Genomic DNA, 12,947 nt, shown 5'->3' with positions numbered 1-12,947 from the left:
GAGGAGAAACTGGATCAGACTTCCAATACCTTCGAAAAGAACTTGGAAAGTATTGAGAAGAATTTGACAATTTGGCGTACCATGCCCCAACAACAGTTAAGTGTTTTGCAGGAGCATGCCATCATCTCTTCTAGGGTCATGTACTTGGAATTTGAAGAACCCCTGGAAAACAAGACCTTTGTTCTTAAATCCTTCATTGAGGAGATCGGTGATGCAAGGAGATTCCGGGGTGAGGTTTTCCGAGATATTGTCTCACATTGTGAAAGGGCCTCTTGCAACATTGTAAGTCAGGATGGAGAGCTGATTCTAGAAGAAGAAGTTCTTGCTGATTTACAGATGAGGATTCATAATGAATGGAGGAGCGAACAATTCTAAGCAGCTTCGATTCAAGCATTGATGAAACATCAAGCCTTTCTACATGAAATCTAGTCTATTCTGGATAAAAACAATTCTGTGCTCCTCCGCTGTCAAGACACTATTGTGAAAACTATGGTTGTTGCCAAGAACACCCATGAACCGAATCCCGAGGAACTGCAAGCAAGCATCCAAAAATTTCAAGGATTTGTGTCTTCACAAAATGCAACTTAAGTGTTTTTCAACACTTAGTTGAATTTTCCCTCTTTTGTAATCTTTAGTTGTAATTTAGTTTTGACTAGTTACATGTAAAAGTATTTTTTGTAAAAAGCAAGTTACACATTACTTGCACTTTTGTAATTACATGTAAGGCAACTACAAGTTGTGTCTGATTAGGACTGTAGTTGGAATAAGTCTTAGTTAGTTGGAGTAACTCTTAGTTAGTTAATGAATTCTCAGTTAGTTATTGAATGAGTCTTGGTGCTTGAGAGAATCTCTCAAGTTAGTTAGGATCCTCCCACCTTTTTCTCAAGGCTCTTCCTCTATAAATACTTGAGGAGTCCATTGTAATTATCATCTTTTGGGAAAGCAAGTAAAAACTCTGCCAAATTTACAGCAAGAAGTCTTTGAGCTTATGTATGTGAATTGAAGGTTTTGAAGAATAATAAAGAAGGATTACTCAAGTTTTGAGTCTTCGAGCTACATATTTGAGTTTGAATCTTTTTATTTCTTCCATGCAAAGTGTTTCTAAAGGAGCTTAGTCCAATCTGATTTGAAGTCTTTGAGCTGCAAGTAGAGAAGATTAATTAAAATAGGAAATCTCTAGAAGGAGCAGTAAGTCTTTGAGCTTGTGTCTATTCTTTAGGAAAAATTACTGTTTGATAAGAAATAGCAGCAAGTCTTTGAGCTTGCATTAGTTCTCGTCTTTGTGTTGAACGAATAGATTATTTCAGTCTTTGAGCTATTGTCTTTTATTCATTGTAAAATTTAGTATAGCAAAGGGTAGATAGGACTTCCAATAGTCAAGTCTTTGAGCTTGATATTGCTGTCCTGTCCCGAAGGAAGTGACGGAAGTCTTTGCGCTTTCAGGAAACTTCATTTCCTTTCTCTCGTTTTACTTGGAAGTGGTTATTGCTGTTCATATTCAATCGCTATCCTTTTCTGTGAAGAGAAAAGGATATTGTCTTTCTTGAAGAAAGAAGACTGCTGTCCCATCCTGTTTTTATTTCAGTTTTAGTTAGATAGGGGGAGCCTTCCCTTAAATTAGGAGAGTTTTTACTCGTGTGTTGTGGTTGAAACCACAATTTTGCATATTTCCCCAAGTGTACAAAATTTTCAACCAACAAATATCATCAAATAGAAGCTAATTTGATTAAATACACAAGTATACATCAATCACATAAGCATAAATTCAAATTGTAGCTGAAGGAAATAACAAACATAGATGTATAAATATTGTCAAATGTATACAATATTACAAAACTCATGGAATAAGAAGTCCATGTCATGATATGATCAAATGTTCCATACAAATATCAAAAGTAAAAACAACTACAAGCCAATGGCTCAAAGGAGCCTACATCCCTCCTATGAAGGCATCTAAGCTAGGTCCTGGATGATTCGAAAGCCACAGCCTCTGTTTGTGAGACCATGCCACCCTCACCAACATCAGGTATATGAATATTTATCTGCCTCTGGGTCTGCTGTCTCTGCTCCTCCTTTGCCATGGCTATAGCCTCAACCTCTCTATCTGGTTGGTCGACCCAATCAATGTCGTCGTCACTAAAGACAGGTTCTGTAGCCTCAGTGGTCCAGTCAACTTTAGGATCAACCTCCTCTAGAATGATAGGGGAGATGTCATTTTGTGCACTCCGTTTCTGTTTGAGGCAGATGTTGTAGTGAACAAAGACAAGATCGTTCAACTTCTCCATAGATAATCTATTGTGCCTTTTGGAGTGTATGTGCTTAAACATACTCCAATTGCGCTCACAACCAGATGTGCTACATGGTTGGCTCAAAATGCGAATGACCAACTTCTAAATATTTGGTGTTTTTGGGGCAAATAAGTCCCATTAATTATCTAAAATGAGAAATAAAAAAATCAATCTCATTCTCGACTCTCATTTAACAATATATAATAAAATTAAAATTATGCTTTAGAATGTATTTTTAGTTTTATCTGGCATCATAGTTGTCCTATTTTCTTTGCCAAATAGGACGAGAGAAGTTCTCCCCTTGAGCACTAGAAAACAACTGTATCTCTCGTATAATTTCAGTAGTACAACCAGCATGTGCCATCCACTCTATGACTGAGTACAACTCACTAAGAACCTCCTCATTCGCCTTGAAAGTAGGGCGGAAATGGAATGCCAGATTAAGATAATATGTTGTTGCATGGATGGGCCTGTGAAGCTGCTTATGCCATCTCTTATCAATGATATCCCAAATGGGACGATAACTACTCTCATCTTCTCCATACACAGATCTATGGCCTCCTTGGTCCTATCCATGCCCTCATATATGTAGCCCATTACAAGCTTTTCCCCATCCGCAACTCATAGGAGAACCACCAAGGGCTTAACAAACTACAAAATTGCACATATTGTGTAATTTATAATGAGCAAATAAGAGAAAATGATGAATATATTATAAAACAAAAACTTAAACTGTAGAATTTATAAAAAAATTACCTTCACAATCTCAGCACAAGGGGTTCAAAAGCCTCCCTCATCAAAAATGCAATCTGCCATATCTATCCCTGCAACGGTATCAACATAGGATGAGGAAGCCCGCTCCTCACTAACAATCATACGTCTCAAAGCTGCCTTACATTGAAGCATGGATTGTAATGTAATGAAGTTAGTGGCAAATCAAGTGATTCTAGGATGAGCTAACTCCCTCTGCTCCATGTATTGCCTCATAAGAACTAACACCCCTGAATGATTATATGCAAATTTGCAAACATTTTTTGCTCTTTCTACACATCTCTTAATCGATGGGAGTTTCCCAATATCTTCCAACATGAGGTCAATGCAATGGGCGACACATGGAGACCAAAATATAGATGGATGCCTCTCCATCAAAAGTCTACCTGCAACAACATAATTTGTTGCATTATCGATGACTACCCGCACCACGTTCTCCTCACCCACGTCCTGTATCACCTCCTCTATTGCCTCACATAGGATTGTGGCGTTTTTGCAGTGTGCAGAGGCATCAATGGACTTGATGAAAACAATGCCCCCTGAAATTAAAAATAAAGCAAGATTAATGATCATTCAATACATCATTAAATAAAAATTAATGACTAAATGAAATTAAAATTAATCAATCACCTGCGGAAGAAACAAGAAAATTAAGGAGAGTTCTATTTCTCCTATTTGTCCAACCATCAGTCATGATGGTGCAACTTGTCCCACTCCATATTTGGCGTTGATCATGTAATTCACCCTTCACATCACACAATATATCTGACAAAATTGGTCCCCTTAATTTAAATTCAAAAGGTGCTTTGAACCCCACCCCGCATATGGTAATGACATCAACCATTTCCTGCCAATAAGGAGATCTGTCACAAATAAATTAAATGAGATAAGTATTTACTATTTACTATGTACAACAAAAAATCAAACAAAGAATCAAACTATAAATATTAAAACAATCAAACAAAAATATTCACCTGACTACAAAGAATGGAATAGTGCAGTAGTACCAAAACTTGCCGACTGCCAATCTAGTGGCATCATGGACCTCCTTGTTCCAACCCATGCTCTCAAGCGAGGGTTGGGAGCTAGGAGTGGTGCGAGGCTCAAAGTAGGAATCTAGCCTAGATTTACGAATTTTAGGACCAATGCTAACACTCCCACTACCACTGGCAGTGCCAGGACCATGAGTACTAGCAGAAGTAGAAACACTAGCACTGGGACAATATGGAGGCATGGAGGAAGGCCCTCCAACACAACCGATGCCTGCCAAATTTTCCTTTTGCTTCTTCACCATTTCCTTTTTTTCTTCAAGTGCTTCAAGTTGCACATAGCACTCACGTGTAGCCTCAACAATTGCTAATGTGCATGGTTCGGCATGATGGCCACGTATGTCGGCAAGATGGTATTTTAATCTATATATTCTTCCATGGAATATTGTTAAGAGTCTCTACTTTACAACTACCATATCAATCATCATGCTTTCGACCAAAAACCACTGTGACAAAGGCTATGGGTTTGCTAATGAGTTATCATACCAAATTGTTCTCCAAAATCTGAAAGGTCAATTATGCAGTTCATGTTTCAAAGTATGATAATTTAGACATCACATCTTTTAAATCAGGTATACAAATACATGCAAAACCATTTCATGAACTATTTTTTTATGGTAAAGTAAAAGTAAAGAGATGCCATATGACTACAATTCCAATACTTAATATTAAATGTTTAAGTTTGCCCAATTGAATGAAGTGAAATGTTTGAGTTGAAAGAAGAAACATACGAAGTTTTGCAGGTAAACGGTGTAGCGTTGCAACTAAACTTACCTCTTACTCAAAGTCCCACTGCAACTCCTCCTCAAAGTCCCATGCAACACGAAGCTCCTCTTCTTGTGCGCTATTTCTGCAACTAGTCCTCAGTCGGGCTGCAACTCCTCCTCACAGTTGTGCTGCAACAGTTCAGCTTGTCACGATTTTGAAGCTCCTCTTCTCGCATGTTCTTGCTGCAACTCCTCCTCACCGACCCGTTATTTTAGACTTTTTCACCTGTTATTTTCATAGATTTTCATGGGTTTTTTTAGGGTTTACATTTTTAAATTGCAATTTCTGACATGATTTTTTCACATTTTAATGGACATTTTTTCGCATTTTAATCGTATCTAATTGTGGCTAAATCAATGACCAATGGTCAACGATTTTTACGACCAATTTGAGGAAAAAATCCATAGAGCTGTCGATCCCCAATTAGTCATGATTAATCGTGGCTGATCGCAAATTATTGCTTCTATGCTCAACTCTTGTTTGATGATTCATGGAGATTCTTTAGATGCATCCAAATCTCCACAGTGGTCTTGCTAGATGACACTTGTGGAAGCATATTGTCGGTGATTGACAACTTGATGAGCATCACTACTCCCAATTGTGCTCATCGAACTTGTCCTAGTCTTTTCCCACCACTGTGGGACATGGAATCGTACCCAAAACAACTTGGTCTAGACACTGGTATTCAAAAATTGTGAGCATGTGTTGTAATTTTTGCTGTCAAAGTGCTGATTATGTTCCAACAAAATGTTGGTCAACGATACCATCCTTGCCACTTTTAGATGCACAAAAAATGAGGTAATATTATAGTAATGAAACAAATGTAAGTTTTCAAAGCAGAACTTAGTCAAAACCTTGGCTCAAATTCTGAGGCACAAATCCTAAGGCACTACTGAGAAAAAAAACTAATTTTATCTTAAAAAATCAGTCGAAAACTAAATTTTTTCTAGGTTTGATGAAAACCCACATTTAAAAAAAAAAAATGGCCAATAAACAGTAACTTAGCAACCCAATAAAATCTGAGTTTGTAGGAAACCCTAGGTTGTAGAAGAGAGAGCCACAATTCTAGAAACCTTAGGCATGCGTTGAAAAGACATCTAGGTTATGCAAGAAAAAGATCCTGGTGTGAGCAGTTTCTGCCCATGATTTTTTTGAGAAAACCATTTAATGCTCAAAAACCTGATCTTAAAACCCTAGGTGGGAACTCAACACCATGATTGTGAAAGAAAAAAAAAATGTGTAGAAATAGGCTTGTGAAACCTTCATGCGATATCAGAATCAAGGTCGCGGCCCACAAAACCCTCGTGCCAGTGGACAACGCAAAAAGAGAAAGGAACCATTGCAAAAGAAAAGGTGTCTTGGTGCGGGCACTCAGAAATAAAACGTTGTGCTTGTAGAAATTTCCTTCATGTGAACCAAGTGATGCGAGATAGATGCCTGCCAAATGATATACGTGGCCACTTGAAGAAAATCCGTCAAGAATCTGCATCATTTTCACATGAACCTGCAATTTTAATTTCGAAAAAAAACCCTCTATGAATTTTCAAGCAAAATTCAAAAAAAGCTTCTAAAAACCTTCAGAAAGATGTTTAGGATCAAACCACAAATTTATTGTTTTAAAAATTTGCCAAAAAACGAACCCGCTTTGATATCATGAAATGTTAATTGCTTGATTATATTAATGAAGTCAAAATAATACATATAGGCAATTACTAGACGATGTTTCTCAAAGAAACAATCGTGAACAAATGACTAAAGTAGAAGCAAACTAAAACTAACTAATTGGCGAATTTGGTGTCTAGCATGACACTTACTAAAAGTAGTGTGGACAAATTACCCAAAATCAGTCGAGAAAAGGGTTTTTTGCAAATCTCAACCACCTAAGCTCAATACAGCACTTGTCATTGCAAAGAAAAGCTAGATACATATAAGCTTCTGGATTCAGCTGTGTACAATTTGTTAGCTTCAATGTTTCACATCATACTTCGTGATTCATTATCAGGATGAAAGAGCTGTAGGAGAAAAGCTAGATCAAACTATCACCAAGGCCGTTAATCCTAACTCAGTAGCTTAGAGGAACCCATTGGATAGGCTATCGGTCACCATATTAAGGTGCTTAGGAAGGGGACATTACAATACTTCCGGTCGTTAATCCCTAACAAGTGTTATGGGTTATGAGGTATCCTCAATCTCCGATCCCTTAAACTATGAAACTCCCATGTTTTGTAGTATCCACTCTCACCTTTCTCCTTGCATGACCTAGGTTCCCATTCATGACCAGATTTAATGTCGCAACTACTCTAAGGGGATTTTATGGCCCATAAATGGTTTTTATGATGTGAGGTTGAGTTCCAACACTTAATGCCCTTGCACCTATTCTAGATCACTCATTTACTGGATTTCATGGGATCTAAGCTCACCTTACACTTTCCATTCATGACTAGTAGTTCTTCCTCATTTTTCAAAGCAATAGGGCAACCGACAGTGTTATATATGCTAGATTTTTTCTATTGAAAAGGTTGGTCATTTTCTCTCTTCCATACAAATGCAAGTGTGAATGAGCTTCTAGGATTTCAACTCCTATAAATCCAGTTGCCATTAGAGCAACTTTTTTGTAAATCACATGAAGGTTATTGTATTGTAAATGAATCTTGTAGTTGGATTTCTCTACAGTTTCATTTGTGCATTTATGAGAAGTTCTAGCTTAGGGTTACCTCTCATAACTTTGTTGGTATGAATGTTAAGAAATATTTGATGAATGGGTCATCATTCTAATGCTTTGCAAGCTTTGTAATTATCATTTCTTCATTGCATATGAATTTCACATTTTGGGATGGAGAAGTAAGAATTTTCAGGTGCTATCATTATTTGTGGTGTGTGAATCTGCATAACTTATATTCCTCTGTGATTTCTACTAATTGTTTCTATTGGTATGTTGTGACTTTGCGACTCAATGAATAGGCACTAATCCTAGAAGTTATGGTCAATTATGCACTCAAACTCGAAACATCATTCAATTGTAGATTATGAGTGGAAAGCAGTTTGTATGCACCTTATGCTTCAGCACTATAACTAGGGAAAACATCCTCAGTGATCCTTAAATTTTTATCATCCTAGAGAGTCATTTTGTGTATACCCACATCTTGTTCTTATGCAGTGATTTGTTAATTGGCTTAATAAATGTTATAGCAGTGGGTTAGTCATTGGCTTAGTGATAGCTTTGGGGTTAGGCATACACCAAGTACTACTGCAACAGTTTATCCATTTGACTATTTCAGTTGTGTTTAATCTTATTCAGGATAGCTCTAGGGAAGGCCCCTTGGGTCTAGCTAAGCCAGAAGTTGAAGGTCTTAACCACCTTAGCAAACTGGTCCAAAGTTGCCTTGCCTGATGGTAAGGTTGAAGGCTTTACCTTGAGGTCAACACCTTAAATGCTCAGGAAGAGGCTTACCTTTAGGGATTTGAGAGCCAACAAGTCTGAGCACTGACACAAAACATAATTCACTGGGAGTATTGAATTAATGTATTTTCCTTTTAAATTGCATAGGTATATGCTAGAAGCCCTTTGTGACGTGCTATCTCTTTTTTCCCACTTTTAGTTGTGAGAGTTGATTTTTCATCTGTAAACACATTCCTTTTAGTAGACACAAATTCTTTGGCAGTCTAATGATGGTTCCATGTGTATAGTTGTAGCAAACAGGAAAGCTTTTCTAAGGTTCAAAAACTTAATGATTTGAGTGATGGTTCTTAGAATCTATCGTAGATTACTATCTGTTTTTTGAAAGATGAATTTTTGTTATGATATTACAAAGATCTGGATACTTTTGTCCTGCACATGCTAGCTATAGATTGGTTATTTATGCACATTAGCTTCTGCTTATTAGATTTTATCTTTAATAATGGCTTGATAAATGATAAATATTGATTGGTGCAGACGAAATTGGTTGTATCTGCAGCGTGTCCTATAATTCTCCGAGTTGTAGGTAAGAATTCCTGAGACTCCTTACAGGATTGAAATGGCAATTTTCTGGTAGCATTGGAGCAATAACATACACAAGAGAAAGAAAGAGCATAGATATTAGCCAACTTTTTATTATTTAATTTATTTTAATGTTTGTAATCTGAATAGTTAACAACTTACCATCAGATGATATTAACTTGCACTTTGCACTTAATGCTAGGTTAGTAATATTATTGTGACTCCCTCAACTTACAATCCTTGAATTCCTTCTTTGCCGTTTTGGCTGTATTATTCATTTTAATTTAAGATGACTCATTCAGTATTTATTTCATGTGGTTTCATGGATACTAAAAAACAATTCATAGTGGCATAACCAAAGCCCAAGTCAGATGTGAAATTGATGTGACATGTGTAGCAGAATGGTTTAATTAGACTTTGCAAAGCATGAATTTCATGGAAATAAATCCAGAAACATACATTTTTAGTAAAATATGTTTGTTATGTTAAACAATAAGTTGAGTGCAGCAAACAATCTGAAGCCACTGGTTGACTGACACCACTATGAGAAACATATTGAAATGGAGAGAGTCTCTATGGATGGTCACAACATTATAAGCATTCCATCCTGAACAATAAGGTTGATTCAAGTTCAAAATGAGACGGTATTCCTGGGGCTGATTTGTTATAGGAAAAGTTACCAATTTTCACTCTAAATAAGCAACAACCTCTTGCATTTTCACCATCAGTTCTAGCACAATCCTCTCCTAGACATGCAACATTTGAGGATTAATAGAAAGGATGCAATATCTTGTACGGAGGATCACAATGAGTTTCCTCTTGAGCATCTGAAGTTTTTTTCAGGCCTCTTGAGGGCTGTGTTTATAATGATCGTCTGTGATATATCTTCCTTGGCAATTGCACGGGCTAGACGGAAAATTCTGAGACCAAAGTTGAGTCTTGGAGGATGTATCCAACAAACTTATCTGGAGCTAATCAAACACCATTCTAATAGTGCTCCAGGTTGTGCTCATATCTATGATTGATATTATATTCTGATAGGCTTATTTTCCATTAGGAGTGCTCTGAAATCTTGAAGTTTTGTTAGCTAAAATTTTTGAAGCAATTTAAGTTCCAACCCTAATGTGTATGTAATATATGTCACTGAAAATTTTTAACCTTAAAAAGACTCTGATCAATGTTGTAGTTATGGTAAAAGATGCATACATAGACCTTTTCAAGGTTATAAAATCTGCCTTTCGTTATCATATGCTATGCTATCATTGAGGTTCTCTATAGCTTTCTAGCATCGACATTTTCCTTTGTGCTGTTTCTATTCCTCCATGAACAACTTTCCAAATTTATTCCTACAGAAATCTTTCCATTGTCTCTCCTGCTAGTCATTCCTCTTGCAAAATTACTTGTCTTAGCACTTGATGCTTTGGTCTTAGGAACAAATCATTTTTAATTTCTTCATATTGGTTTCCTTAAATGTCCTTCACTCATTTATTCACAGATATTTATACATTTGATCTTTGATATGTAACATGTTGTGCTTACAAGTATCTAAATACCTTGTAAGTGGCTAACTAATCTGTATCTGTCTGCATAGAGTAATTGTGGAGTTAGCAATCTCATGTGGCCAGCCAGGTCCACGCATTTTCCAAGGTTTTACTGTTGGATTTCATCCAAGAGCATGGGAAGTGGTATACATATCGATATTTCTATTGCAAAACAGAAGATTTAAAGAGCTATTGCAAATAGAAAATTTAAAGGACTATTCTAAATTCATTATCCTCATTCCTTAGCATTTGTGGTATTCTAGGTCTACAATGGCATTACACAATGGGGCTATGAAGAGCCTCGATATGGCTTCAGGTAGTGTCTTTATCATCTTAAAATTGTACTAATTGTATTGTTGGCTGTACATCATCATTGAAATATCTTTGCAATATATTTGTTCTGTAGCCAATAGTTATGTAAGGCAATATTTTAGATTACTATTTTTTATTCTCTAAATCTTAGTATCTATTGCTGTCTTTAAAACTATCATAAACTTAAGTATTTAATAGATCAAAGAGTTTTCTTTGTGAATTTTATGTTTCTATTATGGTTTTAAATGTGATTTATGTAGCCTCTTGATTCCCACCTACATTATTAGATTTGAGATAAATTATTAGATATCCTTGATTCTAGATAAATATCAAAATAGAAACGGTTCTAATACTCACACGAGTTCTTATTGTCCCCAAAATCATATGGGTAATATGATCACAAATATATTTTGTGAAGGCAAGGAGTGTTGTTGAAAGTAGAGTGCCTAAGTAAATGTATAATACTTTTCAGGTTACAATGATGGACAAGAGCACAGGGACTGAACATATGGAAGTTTTCATCTTGGTGCTTCCTTGAGCAACAAACAACTCAAGAAAATAAGCTAGATGAACATTTAACAATAATATTGATGAGTGATCGATGTCTAATATAGTCCATCCATACTTGATAATGGAGTACTATTTGTCAAGGAGGGTAGAATGTTAATTATATTCTCCATGGGGGCCATATGAGGATCCAATTGAATTTTTGTTTTTCAACATTTCTTGCATTATGGAGAATGTACCAGATGAAAAGGGATGGCATCGACATAAAAGATTTTAACTACAGCATCATTAGCCTCCTCATCTACTTGCATATTCAACAATCCAAAAATTGTTTCTTTCCCATCATATGTGGGCTTCCTCTTTCCTTTACCACAACCTTCTCTTACAACTATTCTAGTAGTAGATAAAAAATTAGAGCCCACAACATATTCTATACGCACACCTATCGCTTTTGCCTTACCCTTCATAAACAACTTAACCATCTCAATTTTATCTTCTAAGGTTACTTTTGCACAAAATCCTCATCCTGTTTTTTGGCACACATAGTAATTGATGAGAAATCCGAGGGCAACTCCTTTTGAAATCGATTATACATATATTTACAACCAATTTTTAATCCCCCTGAATTTCTGGATTGAATATGATTAAAGTAATTACGTAGTGCATTTAGGGTTTGCAGGCTTATATGGGCTATTTGCATAAAGTATTGGGGAAAACAATTTTGGTTTTGTATTGCACTTTGTATAGCACTTGCATGCCCAAACAAATTCCCAACAGCTACTTAATTCACTTCTTATTCCCTGCAGCAAAGTTGCATGGACATGGATACGAATACCAATATGGATATAGTATTGGATACGGATACGGTCATTTTTTAATGTTGGTGTTGGAAATAAGCCACACCCGGACCGACGATGGACTAGTCTAAGAGGGGCCAGTAGCTCAATGGTAGAGCACTCTAGCAGTGTATGGAAGGTCCTAGGTTCGAGTCCTAGTTGGTCCATGTCTCAACATGGTATTAGAGCTAGGTCCAGGCTAGGAGCCCCAAGCACACGACAAGTGTGGCTTAAGGGGGGGTGTTGGTGTTGGAAATAAGCCACACTCGGACCGACGATGGATTGGTCCAAGAGGGGCCAGTAGCTTAGTGGTAGAGCACTCCAGTAGCATATGGAAGGTCCTAGGTTCGAGTCCTAGCTGGTCCATTCTCTCAACATTTAAGACCCCCAATATGGATATGGCTGGATATGTCATTCATAAAAAACACATACACATATATTTAACACAATTCTCTAAGTTATTTGAGGATATTTTCATTGTTTCTAAAGCAATATAGACACATAATTGCTACATAAATAATGATAAGTTGATTTAACATTTTACAATATGCAAAAATAATAGAGTTGCATTGGAAGATAACCCCAAAAATGGGTCACTGAAATACAAAAACATTTCATTTGTCTTTCTCATTTGCTGTAGATTTTGTTTATACCATTTTTAGTTTCTTAAAAAAATGTATGAAGTTTTTTAAAATCAAATTAAGGAAGATTTCCATCAAATGTTTAAAAAAATCAGTACACAGTATCTAGCATGGTTGGAAATGAAGGTTTTTTTGGCACATGTGGGTGTGTATGGTGAAAATGGATAATGGAAACAACAATATTGAAAGACTAAAATAGATTCAAGCACGAAACCCTAGCCTAACAACAACAAAGATCCACCATAACATATAAAG

General features: G+C 36.4%; 1 protein-coding gene across 3 annotated transcripts in view; it reads left to right on the top strand.

The window, feature by feature from the left end:
- LOC131074131 (uncharacterized) overlaps nucleotides 1–12,947 on the top strand; it is a 259,081-nt gene that overhangs the window by 119,149 nt on the left and 126,985 nt on the right. For all 3 annotated transcript variants that reach the window (XM_059219607.1, XM_059219606.1, XM_059219608.1), the window contains exons 9-11: nucleotides 8,811–8,859; nucleotides 10,447–10,540; nucleotides 10,660–10,712. In XM_059219607.1, the coding sequence (XP_059075590.1) occupies nucleotides 8,811–8,859; nucleotides 10,447–10,540; nucleotides 10,660–10,712 (196 nt within the window). The remainder of the gene's footprint in view (nucleotides 1–8,810; nucleotides 8,860–10,446; nucleotides 10,541–10,659; nucleotides 10,713–12,947) is intronic.

The sequence above is a fragment of the Cryptomeria japonica genome, chromosome 4 (genome assembly GCF_030272615.1).
Source record: "Cryptomeria japonica chromosome 4, Sugi_1.0, whole genome shotgun sequence".
Taxonomy (NCBI): domain Eukaryota; kingdom Viridiplantae; phylum Streptophyta; class Pinopsida; order Cupressales; family Cupressaceae; genus Cryptomeria; species Cryptomeria japonica.
This window is presented reverse-complemented; position numbering and strand designations above follow the sequence as displayed.